Source organism: Nicotiana tabacum, chromosome 21 (assembly GCF_000715075.1).
Source record: "Nicotiana tabacum cultivar K326 chromosome 21, ASM71507v2, whole genome shotgun sequence".
Classification (NCBI taxonomy): Eukaryota; Viridiplantae; Streptophyta; class Magnoliopsida; order Solanales; family Solanaceae; genus Nicotiana; species Nicotiana tabacum.
The window spans coordinates 56,187,821-56,208,760 of NC_134100.1; the positions used below are offsets into that span (position 1 = coordinate 56,187,821).

At 36.6% G+C, this 20,940-nt stretch overlaps 1 protein-coding gene across 1 annotated transcript in view; it reads right to left on the minus strand.

The window, feature by feature from the left end:
• LOC107761455 (brefeldin A-inhibited guanine nucleotide-exchange protein 5) overlaps positions 1-20,940 on the minus strand; it is a 43,632-nt gene that overhangs the window by 15,294 nt on the left and 7,398 nt on the right. Inside the window, 25 exon segments of the mRNA XM_075242100.1 lie at positions 1,696-2,049; positions 2,471-2,619; positions 2,728-2,851; positions 2,932-3,171; positions 4,274-4,691; positions 4,909-5,535; positions 6,187-6,287; positions 6,289-6,372; positions 6,457-6,567; positions 6,723-6,923; positions 7,022-7,120; positions 7,227-7,323; positions 9,511-9,593; positions 9,681-9,734; positions 9,843-9,965; positions 13,408-13,476; positions 13,552-13,621; positions 13,726-13,784; positions 13,888-14,094; positions 14,226-14,310; positions 14,390-14,447; positions 19,088-19,146; positions 19,302-19,423; positions 19,923-20,172; positions 20,539-20,611. Of these exon segments, the coding sequence (XP_075098201.1) occupies positions 1,696-2,049; positions 2,471-2,619; positions 2,728-2,851; positions 2,932-3,171; positions 4,274-4,691; positions 4,909-5,535; positions 6,187-6,287; positions 6,289-6,372; positions 6,457-6,567; positions 6,723-6,923; positions 7,022-7,120; positions 7,227-7,323; positions 9,511-9,593; positions 9,681-9,734; positions 9,843-9,965; positions 13,408-13,476; positions 13,552-13,621; positions 13,726-13,784; positions 13,888-14,094; positions 14,226-14,310; positions 14,390-14,447; positions 19,088-19,146; positions 19,302-19,423; positions 19,923-20,172; positions 20,539-20,611 (3,917 nt within the window).

Sequence of the window (20,940 nt, forward strand, 5' to 3'; positions counted from 1 at the left end):
AGAAAAGAAACTATCATGGCCAAGCTAGCGTCATATCATCATACATGTCTTCAAGTTTGGTCATATCTCATGATTTTATGGTAGCGCCACGACTTAGTCTTCTGGCAACACCAAGTCAATTTTGTTCTGGCAATACTATTTCAATAATACTATCCAAATTACTGTTCCTTCAACAGTAATTTTTTCCAACATACTCAACTTGAATTTCTATTTTTTATTTGCAAACTGAAGTTGTTAGACCACCTTGAGTTTGACGGGACGTGCAATAGAAACTTGTTTTTGATAAAAAGCAAATGATTCTTTATAAACCGTAAAAACCAGCGAAGTGGAACCTCCTCCATTAAAGTCCAACTATGCACATGCCATTTATAATTGAAGGTGAATTCCCGTAAGAAGTGAGACCGCAAATTTGCCCAAGTCAAATAGGAACATGTATGTCCCTAGACATTCTAACTTTCTAAAGCAATTACGAGAGAGAAGTAAGCCTTGTTTTTTTTTTTTGAGAAGGTAACAACAAGAGCGAAGTAAGCTTGAAGAAACTAAAATGATTAAAAGCGAATTAGTAGCTTTTGGAGTTAAGCAAAAGCATCACAAATGGAACATGCTGCTAGCACAACCTTGATCTTGAGAGAAGGTGAATTTGGCTGTAGTAGCATGAATATTTCATTAGTAGTCATTGCGCAAGCAGCACTCCTTTCCAAGTTACAGCTCATGGCACTATTTATCGTGGTCAACAAAAGAGAAAAGCTTAACCTTTTCTTGTTCAAATTCATCTTCAACAGTTCTCCTAATACTATTCCAAAGCAATCCATGATATTCTATTTGGATGGCAGGAAATTGTCGCAGATGTACAAAATTAAATTATGTTGTTTCCTTTGATCAGAAACTTAAGCATCTTCAACCAACACTTCAATAAGTAAGCAACTAAAGGTAAGCTACATATGGCGCACAAAATTAAAGACAACATTTCCTCGGGAAAGGGGCGTAAGAAGGCCGAGTTTACAAGCAATCTATGTTTGCAAAGGTTGAGGTCCACCAAATGGGTACAAAGTACTTGGATTGACACATTAGTTTTGTTTTATAGATCAATTGGCACACCTGTAAAGCCTAGTAAAGTTGCAAATGTAACTAAGCTAGATGTTGGTTAATCGGGTAACATGCTTATCAAGTGATACAAATACTTGATTACACAATGAAGCAAACATCTAAATAGGAGAATGCTGGACAAAGGATATGATGCAAGTGCATGGTTACAATAGTCGAAAGGTATTAGATATCATGCTAAAGCATACATACTTGGAAGAGACAACACAGACATAACAGGGGAAACACCCCCGCATAGTACGATCTGGGAGATAAGAAACGAGTTAGAAGATGCCAATCATACATTTCAGTAACACATACCCAAGTCATTTCGCAAATAATTACTCATTCAGACGGTCAGATATTGGACGTGACCACTTTGTATGTAACAATTTAGGATAATCTAGCCTTCTGCTATGTTTCTCGGACTCTCCGAAAATGTCGCCGGGTGCGTGACGGAGACTCCAAAAGTAGTGCATTTTTGGAGGATCAGACACGGGTGCGGCAGCGTGCGGCAGCATTTTGGAGAGTCCGCGCAACATAGGCCTTCAGAAGTTGCAGCTAATAAACATGATAGTAATATACCCATTCCTTAGCAACCAATTATCATACCTTGTAAAAAGTGTTGAACAGGTTGCACAGCAGTTGGAGTGAATGAATGCTACTTTCACGCGGCCATTCAACAGTAGAGCTCAGATTTTCTTTTCCAGCCTGTCTTACATGATCAAAAATGGGAAATAGCACGCGGTGGAAAATGTTCTCCCAAAACGTGGATGAAAATTTGCCACCTCTCTCGTTAAGCAAATCGAATAGAACCTCAAGTGCACAGTTTCTAACCTCTGGTCTAGGATCAGAGGTCAGATCAGATAGACCAGCCAGCATTGGGAACCAAAAATGCTCTGTGACATCACAAGTCACATCTTCACTGGTGTCAACGGGCTTCACAGCACCACCGGGTATAAGGCCCTGAAATCCATTTCCACACCGAGTAAGATCAGCATAAACTTATGCAACTTCTATAGGGAATAACAGAGCGTTGAAAACTCAACTGAGCGTTAAATCGCAAGCATGTGGATGGTTATCTAAAATAAGAGAAGATATCTACATATTACACCTGAAAAGAGTTATCAAAAATATCGCATGTATCCATTTATCATAATTAGATATATTTTATTGATTTTAAAATAGCTAGTCTTTCTGAGATACTCCATTATAGTGATTCTTACAACATTTTCAAATTTAAGGTTAATTTTCACAATTATCTTGGGTCCCGTTACGCGGAAAATCAGTTGTCATAAACCATATTTACATACTTATAACGATAAATTGAAGACAAAATAACGAAGAAAATGGAATTGACAAGTAGGTGGAAGTCCGGGTGACAAACCTCTGCAAGACGATCCTCGCAAATGCGAAGTAGTGCAATTGCTTTCAAGCTGATTCTGTGAGAGGTCTTGTTATTTGCAAATCTGATCAAGCAATTGACACAGTCCATGAAGCAATCTCCAACTACTTGATCAAAGTGCTCCAATATAACTGCAAGATTATTTCAATGTTCAGACTACAAATAAATCTTCCATAAAGGAATCTGAAAAGTGAGAAACATACAGAAGAAATTTTAAAATAGAACGAACCGATCCATACCCTGCTCAACATTCTCAAAAGCACTTTCAACAATTGGCTCTAGATCATCATCTGCAGAAGCTGTGAATATCATGAACACACTTCGCCAACCAGACTTAATACTTCCTACCTTTGACTTTATCATCTGCTACCAAGTAGAAATTAGTATATTTTTAAACAAAAGTAAGCCAAGAAACTAAGGAAAAAGAAATGATGCACACATACTTGCACAATGCAATCCACAATAAGTCTCCTTATAGTTTCACTTCGACTGCTTCTCATAAGAACGACAAACGGTTTTAAAATATCATTCTGGAAGGTAAAATTGGCAAGTTCAGCGCGCTCCAAATACTTCATACCAAGTTGCCGAAGAGAATCTATGGCATACATAGCAACTTTTTCTTCAGGATGGCTCCCAGCAAAAATAAAATGAGTAGCCAGAACAGACCATATTCTTGCCCAAACCTGGAAAGTCATTATAGACAACATATTAGGGAAATGTGAGGCGGTTATCATCAATGAATTAATTCGCTGGCATTTACAAAAATATGCACCACCTACTTATCAAGATTTAAGCTGATTCCTATTGTGCCACACAAGAGATGCAGCTCCATAGCTAAATGAACTTCAAAGAATTATTAATACTAGTCATCCAATTAGCTATTAGAGGTGGAAACACACCCACTTTTGCTCATAACTCATAAGGTTCTTTACGCAATCAAATAAATCAACTAATATTGAGAAAAGCAAATGTATACCCAATAGCTTTGCTGGTGGGAGGTAGCAAGTACCATATGGAATAGTCGAAGTGCAAGCAAGTCGGTGTGGACACCATTGCTATCAAAAGATATAAACTTTCTATTCAAAAAAATTAATGCTTATAAAAAATGTTTCCGTCCATCATTTTTAGTTTACAACATTATTCCTTTTATCAAAATAATTGCTTCCATTTCAAGTGGATCCCTAGTTGGTTTCAAGTTCCTGTTGTCTCTGCAAAATATATAAAGAAGTGCATAGCAGAAGAGTAAAATTGGTCCAATTTTCACTTTCTAACATGTTAAAAAAAGATTGAAATGCATTGATGGCCCTACGTTCGAGTGAGCTCCACTTTGGCAATAATATAAATATATTGCACTCTTTTTCTGATAAGTAACACAAATATATTACACTCCTGCAGAATAAAACAACCAAAGACACATACAATCGTCATAAAATTCAAATATATATTCATTTGAAATAAGAAGACATGAAAAGAATATATTAGAACTCTACATTGATGAGTATAATAAATTGTTGATTTTGTTAGTGTCCCCTAAGTAAATCAAGGGCAAAGAGAATAATTCCACAAGCACAATAAATTACATATTTCTAATACATTTAAGTTTTAATATAATCATCCCTTGAGCCACAATCTAGAACTGAACTAAGCATTATTTGTCACTAGCGTTGTGTAGCACTAGGCAACAAGAGGTAAAGAGATGGATAAATAGTACAACCAAATCACCTGTCAGATCAATGTCAAAAATTTACCCAACACTAGTAGCACTTAAATGGATGGAGCTATTACCATTCGTATGCGAGCCATGTTGTAATAGCTGATCTCAACAAGTTTTTGCAAGCTGAAAACACGTGCAGGATATTGTCTTAATTCCTCAGCTGAGACTTTACACAAACCACTGAAAAATTCAACCACTGATTCACTGGGCAGTTTAACACTATTCACAAACACTTGCTCAGTAGGTTTTCCAGTCAACTCTCTAAGAGATTGAAGCAGAGCATCTCTGGAAATTTGGTTAGATCCTTGCATAACTGTTGCTGCCATTGAAGGATTAGTTACTATAAACTCAAGCCGGGAAATGCACTCAAGCACCGCAATCCATGTATCTTGCAAAGCTTCAGCATCCGAATCACATATAGCCAACAGAGTTCGTAGTGCTTCCACATTTTTACTTTTCATATCCCTTGGTACATGTAAAAGATTAAGTCTGCAATGAAAGTGCAAAAGCTGTTTCAATATCTAATCTGGAAAGCATAAATTTTATCCTCCTCCAGCACCAAATCCACTCCACCTGACCCTGCCCAGAATCTAGAAGACAAAAAAGCTAACTTTGGGAATTAAATACTAACTTGGTCCTAGCAGCCTTGATTATAACTCTTTATTACACTGAAAGAGTGAAATTAACAGACACGGCCAAAGATTACCTAAGAAGAGTCGTCAAAAATGCATATCGCATGGTGTCCATTCCAAGAACATGTGTGATGTGTATTCCGGCTTTAAATCCTTCCATGCAAACACCAACACGTGCTTTATTATCTCCTTCCTCCATAAGAACAGCTAAAGTGGCAAGCAGCGGCCACCCTAGAGCTTCAATCATTGGACGTACAAGTTTGATATTATGTGAAGTATAAAAGACTCCTCTTTTTCCTGCATGATTTCGGAAAATAGCCTGTGTTTGCTTGATGATAGCCTCGCTTTCGGATTTTGGGTCAGTTGAAGATCTGCTTCTAGGCAGTGCAAGATTGAGAATATTGACAAGGCGTCCTCTCTCCTCAGATTCAGGCTTCTGCTTGCTACTTTTCGCGAGGCCAGTAGGATCATCTTTCATCTTTATCTCCTCTTTAACAATTGAATCATAGATCTCCTCCAAAAGTTCCTTTGGAGCACAATCTTCTGCTTCATCAGTGGCATTCATACGTACAAAATCATCCTTTGACATTTTTGGCCAGACCATCGGGTTGTGAGCATCAGTATTCAGCATTATAACTGCATATGCTAGAACATATGCCGTGTCTGCATTCTTGAATAGATCAGGATTGTCTGCACAGTAACTGTCAATGGACATCGTCATGAGTGATAGATATAGATTACCAGAGCAAGTAACTTAACCATCACGTGTTTCAGAAACACCTCTTACAGAAACCAAGTGGCTAAGTATATACCAGTTTCAAATCCTCATCTAGATTGAACTGCTTTGATCATTTGCACTTATTTTTCTCCAATTTTTTGCTACTCAACATGACATAAATTCAGATACATGTTTGTCCACAAAAATAGTTCTAATCACTAGCCCTTATGCCACAAAGGACAACCTCAACATCAACGTTTCTAGAAAAGTTTTTTCTTTTGATAAATGACAAGCTTTGTTACTTGTTTACTGCACTAGGTATAACTCCATAAATCAGTTTATTTGAGGACTCAGACATGATGCAGAAGGAGATCCACTATTTCTCAAGACAAAAAGTATGAGCTGGCGAAGAGATCAATCGTGTTCAAAGACGCTCAATTAGTTTTTTTTTTTTGTTTATCCTCTGCAGTCCTATCTGATTAGTGGTTGCTCATCTTTCAAAAGTATATCACAGAAGGACAATATCACAGTGAAAAACAGGGACAAATTCCCACTGCTCGGCAAACATGTGCATAATGTATTCACAAAAGGACAACATCTCAATGATATTGGGAATTTCAAATAAATGCCTTACCGCTCTGCAAACTTTTCCATAATGCGATCTATCTTCTGAGCTTCCCCTGGAAGCCGAAACCCTTTAAGAAACTCACGAATTGCCAAATCAAATTTCATTCCAAGAAAAATTCATTGAGTCAACATAAGCATGCATGACAGCAACAGGAAACTCCTCATGCTGGCCCAAGTAGTCACCAATCATAGCCTGAAACTCCAGTATAGTTAGAATTTCTATTCAAGTCAATTAAAAGGCAAAACGGGAACACAAAGGACATAGATGGTACTTTACCTTGTCCAAGCTAGGAGTACTTCTGAGAAATTGAGCAACTGAAGTAGGTGAGTTTTCAACCAGCCCATTTGATTTTAGATGATCGATTCCCTTAGTGGGTTTTCGATTGAACTGCATTATTTAGAAGAAACCAAACACTAATAGTCCAGCTCAAGCACATACCAGCATGCAAAACGCAGCAAAATAGATACTTTATCCAAATAGATAGTAAAACAGCAGCCTCAAAGGGTGATAATTTTCTGTGAGAATTGGCCAAAAAGACATACTTCAGATATAGCTGCTTCAACAGTAGATTTGTGGGCCTTCAATTTCTCAAAGTTACTAGGTAAATCATCCATGTCTCTCATCTTATCAGGGTCTCCTTTTGAAGTTTCTTCTTCAGAAGACTGATTCCTGTTGTGCAGCCTTTCTGACTCTGTCCAACACTTCTCCCAGTCGACAAGAGATTTTAGCACATTTACAAGACACTGTAAAGGACAAGATCAGCAGAAACGAAAGTGTAAGGGTGAAGTATAATATTGAAATTTCACCGATAACTCAAGAAGAAGGTATTCTAAAGAGATGCCTGAAGAGAAGATGCTTTGATTGATGCTATCTGGGATGTAGCAACTGAACTTGGCTCAGTATTTTGTGTCCCTTGTGCAATTTTAGATAATGTGGTAACCTTTAACAGAAACACATAGAGGGAGGATATTTAGGTCATACAGTTGTTACAAAACCAAGATATAGAAAAGCCAACCTCTTTCAGAGAGAGAGAGAGAGAGAGAGACCATCCGTTCAAACAAATTAGGTGCTTGGAGATCACAATCATAGTTCACATAAAGGTCAACAAGCATCTGAGGATTCTTGCAAACTTTCTCTAGCATCCTGTAAAAACAGTTACGACAAAGACTGTAATGTTGTTGTACTAGTTTGCATGCATGTGGTTATTATCACAAGAACAAGGTAATACATCTATCTACTTTGTTTAATAATAGCACGAGACTTTTTTCCTGGGTGCTAAACAAAAGACATTAATTTGAATAGCTTTTAACAATCTAATGCTAGTGTGGTGCCATCAAATATATAACTTTTATAATCATGATTACACCCCGAATGCCATACTTGTACAAAAAAGTTAATATTCGAGATTTGTGAATACACTGGCCTGTGAAAGATATCTTATCCAAGATAATGTGTACACTTTCCATTCAAACAAGTAAAAGAAAAAAAAAGACACATCATATAAGCGGGCTACGTTAGGTTTGCGGTATAGAAGTAGAAATTCAGAGGTCTGATTCAACCTGTATATTTAGGTTGGGATTTCAAGGTTTTATATTGTTTTTTATCGTTTATATGTTTTATTATTGTTTTGAGTTAGGGATTAGGTTTTTTCCCTTTTTTGATAAGTTGAAGTGAGCAATTAAGCAGTTATAGGTCATACTACAGTGTTTAGAGTTAGCACTTAAGTTTTCTTTTTAAAAAAAATTGACAAGTCAAAAGTGTAAATTTAGCAATATTTTTAGAAAGAATTACAAGAAAATACAGTTGACTTCACACCATAACAAAAAATGGCCCATGTTTTTAAGTTTTACCCGACCTAGCCCATATTGTACATATTTAGAAAGCACTAGCAAATTCAAAATCTGTATTCTTACAACCATTGCTTCTAAAAGCTATGGAGTTAAATCTGTGTTCTCACAACCATTGGTTTCATTCTATCTTCTTCTCACATCTTCTACATATGCTTTAAGGGGCCGTCCGCCATTACTGCTTCTCCCCCTGTATCATCTGGTTGCAATGTAAGAAAATTGAAAAGTAGAAGTCCAACATTGAAGGCCATTCAAAGTTTTGCTTTCGAAAATAGGATTTTTTGAATTTGTTAGTTGTTTGGATTGGGTGTTGTTCCAATTGATTGAAAATATCAAAAGGTAGTTCAAAATTTAAATTTGAAGTGATTTAGAGTAGATTTGAGCAAGATTTGAGTTAAATTTCAAAAAAAACGAAAGGAAGAAGACGAAAGTCAGTTTTTTGTATAATTATGTATAATCTTGTATAATAGTGTATAAACACATCTTATACACTATTATACACTTTTATACACCTTTATACAATCGTCTGTAGACGAACTTCTTCCACGATTTTTAGTTGCAATTCTTGTTCAAAACCAGTCCAAATCTCCATTAAATGACTTCAAATTTTATATACAACCTCCTTATACTATTTCTAACAAGTCTAAATAACACCCACTCCAAATTTCTCACAAAATCAAATTCGAAATTTAAACCCACATATTTAAGCTTGTTAAAAATCTAATTTTCACCACCCAAATGGATTTGGTTTGTTGAACTAATATTTGAGTCACAATTACTAATTTGAAAAATAACTTAAAAGCTTGAGCAATCTTTTTTAAAAATTAAATAGTAATTTCGAGAACCTATTGGAGTTGAATGTTGAATCTTAGCCTATTATTTTTGGGCTAGTTGATTGTAAATTGAAATATGGGCTATAAAATTGAAAAGTAGGGAACCGAGTTGTTCTTATGTGAAATTTTCCCATATTTTTAACTCAAAATATTTGAGGAAGTTCAATTATATTTGCAAGTATAGGTCTCTAAAGAGTTTTCTCTAGTTACGTTATGCCTCATGGCTCAGACGAAACGAGACAACCTTTTGTAGATTCAGTTCCCCACGCTGTGTTGATTTACATGGGAAATATAATGCTTTGTTATTTATCCTTCCTTCGGAAATATAATGCTTTTGGTATTTATCCTTCCTTCTTTGCCATTAAGAATCTTCTCCATTATCTACTGCACCACAAGATATCATTTCCATATTTTCTGCTTAATTGAAGATTTTAGATCATGTGATGTTTCTTAGTAGACATATAATATTTTAATAAGCTTATCAATAGCAAAAGATAATAGATTCCCTGATAAAGATGATAATCAGACAATCAGAAATTAATTTATTACCAAACAATCAGAATTCAGTTTATCCATATAAACATATCAGCTCATCTACACTGGTATATGTATATGTATAGAAACTATTCTCTTTTAAACAAAAATCATACCGTGGAACACTCATTTTCGCATTCAGATCTGTGCCATCCAGTGGACGTAGGACAACTAAGGGAAAGAAAATACCAATTTCACCCTGAAAATAAATTTTATAATTTGCAAACCTCTCAAAATTTTGAAATATATACCTCAATCTTCAATAGGAAGTGCATACACAGCATACCTTGAGACATTCCCTGAATCGCAACAAAAGGACCGAGAAAATTCCTGTAGCATACTGTCAAATTATGTGCACAACTATTAGTGATTTAAACATCGAAGAGTTTCAAAAGAAAAAAGACATCAAAAGCATGGGCGCATAGTTTCAGAAAGCAAAATTGCTAACCTGGAATATGGTAGGTGATTGTGAAACTGATGCTCTTAGTAAAACATATGAAAGATAAGCCTTGACGGAGTCCATAAACTGAAAGTTTTTTGTGAAAGAGTCACTAACTCCCTCCAAAAGACCCTGCAAATTAGATTATGCAAAAATATTTAGTAGAAGACGAGGATTCCTGTCAATTGCACCTAAGAGGTCAAGGGTATGATGTTAAGATTTACACTGGAACAAATCCCGGTGATGAGGAAATAGACAACAAGATGGAACAGAAGATGCCAACATTTATACAATAAAAACGCTTTAAAAAGATATCCAGTAAAAACGTACTTAGGGCTAGAAAAGCATTTTGAAGGTCGCCAATACCATCAGAACCAAATTAAACCAATTCGACAGCCTTTCCAGTGATACTTGATTCTAAAAATGGAAAAGCAAATACTTTTGGCGAATTTACAGCAAATCCTAGTTATATTCTCTGAAATTTTTTCAGATAAGTCAACCACCAACTCCTAGTTTCCTTTTTATATTTTGGACTACGAACTAACATATTCCCAGCTTCAAACAAGATAGCAATTGTGTTAAGCCACTTTCACTTTACAGCTTCAAGCCTTCACTTCTCATGTTGTGCAGTTTGGAGTTCATCGCCTTACTGCTCTGGTTCGCTTCAGAATGGGCAACTGCAGCTTTTCTGATTTTCTTTTACGGACTTGGATTTGCTAGCCTTGAATTGGTTATGGAAAATGGAAAACCCAATCTATCACTCTAGCTTTGGTTTTCTGTAGCTAATAATAGAAACACAAAAGAGAGACTGAATCAACTTTAACATTCCAACAACCGGTTGCGTTAAAGAATTAATATTTTCTTAATGTTTCTAGTGTTAGTGGTGACATAACTACAGTAAGTTGACTAGTTATTTCTGGTCTATCTCCAGTGAGCTTTAGATTGCAAACGCTGTTTTTACATGTTTTTAGGCAATGTCTGTTCTGACGATTTCAAAAAATGAGTTTGCAAACTCAATTTTTCATAACAAAATTGCACGTTAACTTTTTTTGAGAAGAAAATTGCACGTTAACTTAAACCTAGTAATCAGTGTAATTAAGTTCTGACAAACAAACGAATTATTGTAATTACTACACTATATAATCACTGTGGTGTGTACTTACTACCATATGTAATTATAATTACACATAACTTTCCAAACCCTAAACCTGCCAAAATCCACGCGTGAGGAGAGAGAAGCTCTGGCGACAGCATAGGCGATTCTGAGGCGATTTTTTGCGTGAAAGCTTCCATGGCCACGCCGGCCGGCTAGTATACCCCACATGAAATGTGATCGAAAATCATGATATGCCCATCGAGACTGAAATGAGCTATAGGGAAGTGTTTAATAGTTAGTAATGTATAGCGTCCCACATTGGGAAGTAGATACCTATTATTATGTAATCATTGTATATAAATAGGGCATTGTACAACACTTTAGACGTAATTAATAAAACTTTTCAGTGTTACTCTTCACGTGAGAAACTCCGGAAAGGTCGGACAATCGTTGTGCATCAACTTCCGGCGACTTTTTCCAGATCTGATCGCGTCACTTCCTTTTTGGTGAGTGTTGTACTAAAACCAACACCACCAACATACTCGGAAGGCTCCGGTGACCAAAGCCCAAGAAACCATTCCGGCAAAAGACCTGTCACGCGCCGTCATGCGAGGCCTGAACCTCTGGCGCTGGCAACGCGTATGTCACACGCGCCGGCACGTGAACCCTTTTCCGGCCAATATTTTGGGAAACTCCTTTGGGACAGTTGGCTCGCGAGGTGATCCCGAGCCTACCAGTCCAAGCTACACCAAATCCCGACAACTTTTTGTATTGTCCGGCGACTTTGTAGATTCCGGCGACGGTTCAGTTTCCGGCGAGAGACCGTGTTTTTCTTCACTGTTCCTGTGAGCTTTTTACTGTTTTTGATTGTCTGTGCTATTTGGTCCAACAATGTCTTTGGGACTTGATGTTTTTGGTTCTAAAAGCACGGGTTCTGGAAATTCAAGTTTGATGATTACTTACGAACCCTTAATGGGATGTTCAAACTACTTAGACTGGGCTTATTCTGTTGAGTTGTGGTGCAAGGGTCAAGGTGTTCAAGATCACCTAGCCAAGAAGACTAGTGATGGGGATGAAAAGGCCAAAACACTCTGGGAGAAAGTTGATGCTCAATTATGTAGTTTGGCGATCGATTAATTCCAAGATAATGCGTTTGTTTTGTTCATTCCAGGCATGTTATTCAGTTTGGGAGAAGGCACGTACTTTATACACGAATGACATATCTCGTTTTTATGATGTGATATCTCAGATGACAAACTTAAAGAAACAGAAATTGGATATGTCTACCTACTTGGGACAGATGCAAGCAGTTATGGAGGAATTTGAGAAGTTGATGTCAGTCACTGCTAGTGTTGAAAAACAAGAGCAACCACAGAAATGTTTCTAGTTCTTACACTTGCTGGACTACCTAATGACCTTGACTCGGTGAGAGACCAAATTTTGGCTAGTCCTTATCTAAAGGGGAATATAATGAGTTCCTTCAGTATCGAGCAAGTAAGCCGACATATCCACAAGTAGCCTCGATTGCTCAGAGATACTGTTGGTAATTCTTTTGCTTGTGTTTCTCAGTCTAGTACTCTTGGACCGTGGGTCATGGACTCAGGAACTTCTGATCATATCTCTGGTAATAAATCACTTTTGTCGAATATTGTGTATTCACAATCTCCTCCTACATCCCTAGCCACAAGGCCATCCCTCTTGACTTATCATCGTCGTCCACGTCCAGCATCAGACCCAGATGATTCACGTCCTGCATCAAATTCTACACCTACTACGGACTTGTCTTATCCTAGTCCACCAATTGCACTCCGAAAAGGTGTACGATCCATACTTAATCCTAATCCTCTTTATGTCAGTTTAAGTTACCATCGCATGTCATCACCTTATTATGCTTTTATATCATCTTTGTCCATTGTTTCCATCCCTAAGTCTACAGGTGAGGCACTATCTCATCCAGGATGGCGACATGCTATGGTTGACGAGATGTCTGTTTTACATGCAAGTGGCACTTGGGAGCTTGTTCCTCTTCTTTCAGGTAAGTCTATTGTTGGTTGTCGCTGGGTTTATGCAGTCAAAGTTGGCCCGGATGGCCAAGTTGATCAGGTTAAGGCTCGTCTTGTTCCAAAAGGATACACCCAGATATTTGGGCTTGATTATAGTGACACTTTCTCTCCCGTGGCTAAAGTAGCATCTATTCACTTCTTTTTGTCCATGGTTGTTCATCATTCGCCTCTTTATCAGTTAGACATTAAGAATGTTTTTCTCCACGGTGATCTTGAGGAAGAAACTTATATGGAGCAACCACCTGGTTTTGCAGTGCAATACAGTCAATCCAAGCAAGAAAAATGTTATTAACAACGATAAACAATACAACTTATCCAAACATCATTTCAAACACCACAATAAAATACAATATCAAGCGATACATTGGGAAACGATAGGAAACAACAATCAAACAGGCCGTAAAAGAATGCTTACTTGAAGTAGCTCCAAGGACAAAATGCGTGTCTTAACAGTAACTTCATCATTGTCTTCCTTTATGCCCATCTGCAAACTCGTTTCTATCAATACAAAGTCCACAGATTTCCTAATTACCTTGCATCAATGACCAGTCGTGCAAACCTTGCAAAGGGTTCGGAAAAGAAGTAAGGCGTCGTGCTGTCCAGGACTCATGCTTTCGAGCTCAATTCCTCTGGTTAAGTTATAAATTGTCACACAATTTGTAAAATGTAGTTAAACATCACATCAAAATATGTTTGCTTTACAAGAATCATGTCCTCAACCCCGAATACATACCTTGTGACCTTTTCACCATCTTCAAGCTGCACGGCTTTCTCAAGAGCAGCCTCTAAACCCTATATTCCAATGAGAAATTATAACCTACTTATCATAAGCTTTTACATGACAATACTGTAATGGCGTTAGTAAGAATGAAGTTTCAGATAATATGCAAAACACCTTAATATCAGCACCACCAACGAAACTTTGAAGTTCATCAACTGATGCAACAGATGTATCTTTAGCCTGAATAACGTTAGGTGCATCTTCCCCTTGTGTTATTTCTTCATTTTCCGGATCATTACATGACACTTCCTCAACCTTTACGTTTGACCCATTAGTGTCGGTAGTTTCTTGGTGAGCAACAGATCCAGATGAACTAGAAACCTGAATTGCAAGAAGTTATTAAGGGTCTATAAAGTAAATTCATGGTTCCCCATCCTCCCCCCCCCCCCAAAAAAAAGGCATCTCAAAGAAGAAACAAAAAAACTGGCTCAGTTCACGATTCATTCACATACCAGATCATTTTCCATCCGTCTGAATACAATACTAAGCATCTGAGTTAGCATGGCTTTTGATGTTGCTTGGTTTATCGGACTTTTGCTAAACAGCCAAACCAGACTTATTAGCTTCAATTGAAATTAAAGCTTAATCACCTTCAGATAAAGTATTAAGCCAATACCTGTTAAGAGCAATATTGTAACACACCCTAATAACTCCGAGCAACGATTCCCCGTGAACTGCAATTTATGACAAAGCATACATAGAAAACATGTGTAAAGTCTCCTGCCTGCCAATTACAGAAAGATCCTACTCCTACCAATTTTTAGTGCATAAAAGCAATAAATGATCAATGTTCTAGGCAATAGCTTTACGAAGGGGGACAAACTAAGGTATCCCGAAATGTAGTACTCTCTCAGTTACATTGAATAAATGTTGCTAAATGCCCGCTTGAGGACACTTAAGTCATGAAACTATGCATAGTGCAGGTTGAGAGCTGTCGCTCGCTTAGACAAAACATAGTGCAGGTTGAGAGCTATGTCTCGCTCGCGTAGGCAAAACTTTAGTACAAGCACCAAGGCACTTACATGTGCAACTCAATGCTCAGACTGTCTTTCAGAGGGGGAAAAAACTGGAAAAGGATGAAAACTGTCCTTGTACTATTTGATATAGAACAATTATACCCTCCATTAAAAGTTGATATCAAAACTACCCCTGCCGTGACCAATTTGGCTCACTTATACCCTTTTCGACTAACAGACTGAGTTTTTGTAATTTTAAATTTTAAAAATGCCACATGTCCCAATTAGTAACCTGCCCCCTCTCTTTTTTAAGAGATCCCCTCCCCTCCCTAGTTGTTACACCCAACCCCTAGCCCCTATTTAAATTTTATTTTTCTTCTCTTCTTCTTCCTCACATAGTTCAGCATCTTTGAACCAAATTGTTTTTTTTTAATTTCTTTTTTTCTTCTCTTTCATTCTCTTTTCTTTCTTCTTCCTCTCTTTTCAATCTCATCAATGGCAAATGATTGGGTGTTCTCTTTGGAAATTTTTTTCCAGTCGGATCTCAACCTTGGAAGTAGTGGGTTGGAAGTATAACAGTATTTCAATAGTTTCTACTACGGACCAATGATCTCAATTGGTAGTGAACTATGGCGGTTGATTTTTTGGAGGTGAGGGAGCTTTTGGGTGGTGGAACAATGAAGAAAGGGTGGCGGTGGAGAGGCAGTATTGGAGGAGATATGGCGGTGTTCCGACAATAATGAGGGATGAAAAAGATGGAACAACGTCTATGGCTAAAGTTGGAGAAGTTGAAGAAGATAAAGATGAGGGTAAAAATCTAGAGAGGGAGAGAGAGCTAAAGGAAAGACGGGCAATGGTGGTTTGGGATTAAAGGAAGTATTTTAGCAGAAAATTAGGTAGGGAGAGAGGAGTAGTAAAGAAAAGGGTGGTGGAGCATGGTGCTATAGTGGTTGAGGGGTGGTGTTAATGGAGTTTGCCACTGATGGAGGTTGCAAAGAAATAAAAAGGAAAGAGTAAGACAATAAAAGAGAAGAAAAAAATAAAAAAGTAAAACAAAATAAGGGGCCTGGGTTCATATGTAAAAGTGAGGGAGGGGAAGGGGCTCTGGTAAAAAAAAAAAGGGGTTAATTTGGACGAGTGGCATTTTTATTAGAGTAAAAAAACATTTAAATTTTAAAAAATATCCAAAAAAAGTATGTGAGTCAAAAAGGGTATAAGCAAGCCAAATTGGTCACGGCAGTCTGATACCAACTTTTAATGGAGGATATAATTATTCTATATTGAATAGTACAAGGACAGTTTTGACCCTTTTCCCAAAAGAAAACTAATCACCACTCTTAAAACAGCATTTTCACATTTGAATGAGAAACATAAAATGGCTGAATTTGAGTCTCCAAGAGCAAGGTGGGGAGTTCTTGGAGGGAGGGAGCCGAGGGTCTATCGGAAACAGCCTCTCTATCCCAGGATAGGGGTAAGGTCTGCGTACACACTACCCTCCCCAGACCCCACTAGTGGGATTATACTGGGTTGTTGTTGTTGTTGTTCTCATAGTTTTCTTCAATTCTTTAGTCTATAATAGTGCTGTTAGTGTACATTGTTATGTTTTTGTTGCATTACATAGTACTTAATTTTTCTGGGATGCACTTATGTTCAGTAAAGCGTTCATTTCAGTCACGCTTTGTGATTAAAGTACAAGCAGGCCCCTTAGGCTTTTCTATGTTATTTGCATATTGCATTGAACAGACCATGTATGCTATAAAAAATTTATCAGTAAATGGATTATCTGAGTAAAAGTTAGTAATACACTTAAAAATTATGCTGCCTTTGTCCCAGATAACAATCCCAGTTTGACCTAGCACGGAGGATAAGAAAACAGCTGAAATCTTTAGTTTAGTTAGAAGAAGATTTGAGGCTTTTAACACCTAATTTTGGAAATATATTAGAGAAAAAACAGCCAACCAGTGGTTTGACTACTCTTCGATACATAAGACCTCATTTTCGAAATTGCTTCAGAACGTAAATACCAATAGAAAAAAAGAAAAGAATGCTATGTAATATGAGATCTCATAATTAGAAAATTTTACTAGAAAGCAAACATCAAACTAACTTCATTTAATTATTTATCTTTTACGGTTCAAACAATATCCAATTATATTAGATTTAGATAAAGGTGCGTACATGCAAGTAAAACTTTATCATTTTAAATGTAAATTTAAGAACAGTTAACAGAGAATGCTATGTAGTATGAGATCTCATAATTAGAAAATTATTGAGAAATCTAGAAAGAAAGCAAACATCAAACATCCAACTACTTAATTTAATTACTTATTTTTAAGGTTCAAACAATATCCAATTGTATTAAATTTAGATAAAGGTGTGTACATGCAAGTCAAAATTTATCATTTTAAATATAAATTTAAAAAAAGTTAACAGGGAACATTTGTGCAACATAGTTGAGAAAAGCATTAACTTTTTGTATGATATGAAAGGTAATAGAGCTTTCATTTTAAGGAAATTGGCACCATTTTATGACAGAACCAAAAAACTAAAACAATCTTTTACACCATAGATAGAGTATATTTCTAAAAGACATCAGAAAAAGATGGGGGAAAAAGGTAGTATTAGCTCATATTAGCAAAGATTTTGCATGGATAATTGAAGTTTAGAGCATAAGAATTCTAGAATAAATAGAAGACATATGTTCCCTGCAAGTTTAGTTAACTTAAGATAAGTGAAGTGAGGGGAGATTAGATAGAATTGTGGTGCCTAATTGTTGACAATTCCAATACCTAGTCTTAATGTTCCAGGAAAATGGTATAGTAGATGAAATGTATCATATAGAATTAAAATAGGATGGTTAAGGAGCAGTTTTATGAGAGTATTTTGTGATAAGAGAATATCTACCAAAGTGAAAGGCAAATTCTATAAAACAATTGTAAGTTCAATAGTGTTAATGTTGGATCTTCAAGGTCCAACATATCCACAAGACAAGTATCGTAGAAAAGGATAGATGTGTGATCATAGCAGATTAGACAAGATTGGAAATTCGCATAGATCAGATGTATCATTTAGAACTAAAATAGGATAGTTGAAGTAGAGGAGTGCTGCGAGAGTGTTCTACGGTAAGAGGATACTTACCAAAGTGAAAGACAAGTTTTATAGAACGATTGTAAGATCAATAATGTCATATGTGATAGAATATTGGGCCCCCAAGTCCCAATAATATCCACAAGATGAGTGTCTTCGAAATGAATGTTTAGATGGATGTGCGATCATAAACAATTAGACAAGATGAGAAATTATCACATCTAACAGAAGTTACAAGTAGCACATATAGAGGATTAAATGAGAGAAGCTCGCTAGAGATTGTTTTGTCATGTCCTATGTATACCTCCAAATGCACTGGTTGATAGGTGCAAGAACATGATGATTGATACATGGAAGGAAGTTGTCTTAAAGACCTAAAATCTTTGGAATCGATGCAGACTTAAAGAAAAATAAAACATAACGGAAGTAAAGATTTATTACAAGGCATGGTCATGCCAGATTAAGGCATGGTCATGTCGACACACTTACATTAGGCCCAATATTTGCCAGGAGTCTTTTTAGTTTGCTTAGAAGTTTGTATCTTTGTAAAAAGACATAGAAACTCTAAATTATTGAATATTGAAAGAGGTCCACATGGAATGAATAGGTAGTGAGGATTCATAAAACAGACTCCAACTAGGTTGGAGTTTAGGAATAGTTGTTATTTTTGTTGTTGGAAACAAAAAAGGACTACAAGTTACAACTTTTTATTATAAAAAATCGAAGCCTAGGCCAAAGTAGATGACTCATCAAGATGGTAATAGTGGTAGATAAAAGGAGATAATGGAGTGTAATATAATACTACTCAATCTCATCTTTTTTTGAGAAGAATACTACTCCATCTCCTCTTATATGACAACTCTATCTCATTTTATATGGATTTTGATTTGACATGGAGTTTAAGATATTAATTTAACTAATATATTTTGTTAATAGTAGTAGAAGAAAATTTTAAACTAATAATTGAATAGCGATGTAACATAAAAGTTCAGATTTTAACTACAAAAAGAAATTTGACTATCGAAGGTCATGAAAATTAATGGTGTCAAAATTTTGGGACATTGCAAAATTGAAAGATAGATGGGACAAGCGAAGTAGTAACTTATGCAGAGTTGGATTTCTACCGATATAAAACTTTCACATTTAGGAAACCAGTCAAGGAAATTGGGGACGAACTTAAGATGGATGGGGGTCAAGTAAGCTGGGACTAGACTGGAGAGTAATTAAGAAAAAAAAGAGAAGAAAGGAATCTCTCTTTCAAAGTTGCATACCTCTAAACTTGGTGGATGCTACAGCAGTAAGAAGTACCTTCAAAACCTGAAGAGTCGTACTGCATAGAATTCCTCAAAAGTTTATCACTCCATATACATCGAATAAATATATCAAATAAAAGAGGCATATAGCTAACAGGTGGATACAGTTTCCTCATAACTTAACATAAAGGAAATATACTCAAGAAAAGATCTAAATAGAAGAGGTTTCTACCTATCGGGTGATACATTATCCACACAACCGCAGACCCTGTTCAGGATGTCTGTAAACAGTGTCACATTTTTCCCACCATCCAAACCAAGATCTCCCTCTAAATGATCGTATGCAATGAGTTTCTGCAGATATCAACAGAGATTTATTCCGTGAAATTTGGATAAACTTTATGAGGATCTTTGAGCACCCGCAACAACGTTCTTAAATCTTCAACGTAAGAAAATACAAAGACGTCTGTTGTTTCAATATGCAATGATTGGAATATATGATTAAGTTATTCATGTTCAATCAGGCATTTATATAAGAGAGATACTAGAAAGACTGGTACAAATGACTCAACCATGAGGAGGGAAACAAATAAAGAGCAAAATGAGGTACTTGACAGATGTTTAAATCAAATTAAATAGCTGCAGTTCAATAGTAATCAGTCCCCTCCCCCTCTTTAAGCTCCAGTGCATCTACCCAAGTTTGTAATCTGGATGATGACAAGAAATTTCAACAAAATGAAAAAAATTAAAGATGCTTAGCAAATTAAAGATGCTTAGCCTAAATAATAACGAAAAATAAATTTCCAAGTGCCAGGGCCCAAAAGAACACTAAACGATAGCATCAAGGACCTACATGAAGACAATCCAAAGCAAGCTCCATGATTTTTCCATTCTTCGTCTCAAAAGCAAGCCGGAGTGGATTTAGCACGAGTTCTGCCTGTGCTTCACTTAAAGTATTGCCAGCCTGAGCTAAAGCTGTCACTATCGTACCACTTTCGCTTGCTGGCCTACTGACCTGTTCTGTACCCTCACCACTAGGTGAAGCAATAGTTGAGTTAACTGACACTGATTCATTTTTCGGAGCTTCTGTATCAGTAGCAGAACTGCAAGACAGGTGATTCCACGAGCATTAATTAATAAGACATACGGAGTTAGAAAAATTGAAGAAAAGAATAATAGAACTAGAGGCTTGGCCCAGTCAACTAATGGATTAGAAACAGTATCCAAAAATGAAATACTTCACTGTGATCTCATTTCTACCAAACACAAAATCATGTAGCATTCTGAACAGTAGATTACCCATTGCTCACAGACTAGCCAATTAAATCTGATAAGCTAAGGTAATTTTTCAATGGCATGACATTGAAAACAATATATGAGCTGAACTAATAATAGAAGGAAACTGAAGAACTTGCAGTTAACAGTTGGAAGATAAAGTATATAAGAGGAAATGATGTGATATCACTCACCTCTGATCTACAGCTGACGATGATGCATCACCCTCAGTGGGTAAGCTTTGCTGCTTAAATGCTTTTGAATTGTCTGTAAAGCAGATGGAGTTGCAATACGCATTAAAATCAGAAGAATCACTTCATTTTAACAAGGGCCAGAAGCAGAAAAGTGTTCCAAAACAAGCAGTTGAATAACAAATTTAGCATAAAGACATGCAAATGACCAGATACAGACAAGCACAAGAATACAGAAGACAAATGCAACAAAATCTACATAATTCAACAATGCTGATTTTTAATAGGCCAAACAGACTGTAAAGCAGTTGCAACGTTTTTTCCATTTACACACCTAAACTAAGGTTGTTTCCCATTAGACACCTAACATATGTCCAAAATGTGCCAATTAAACTCTTCACTCTA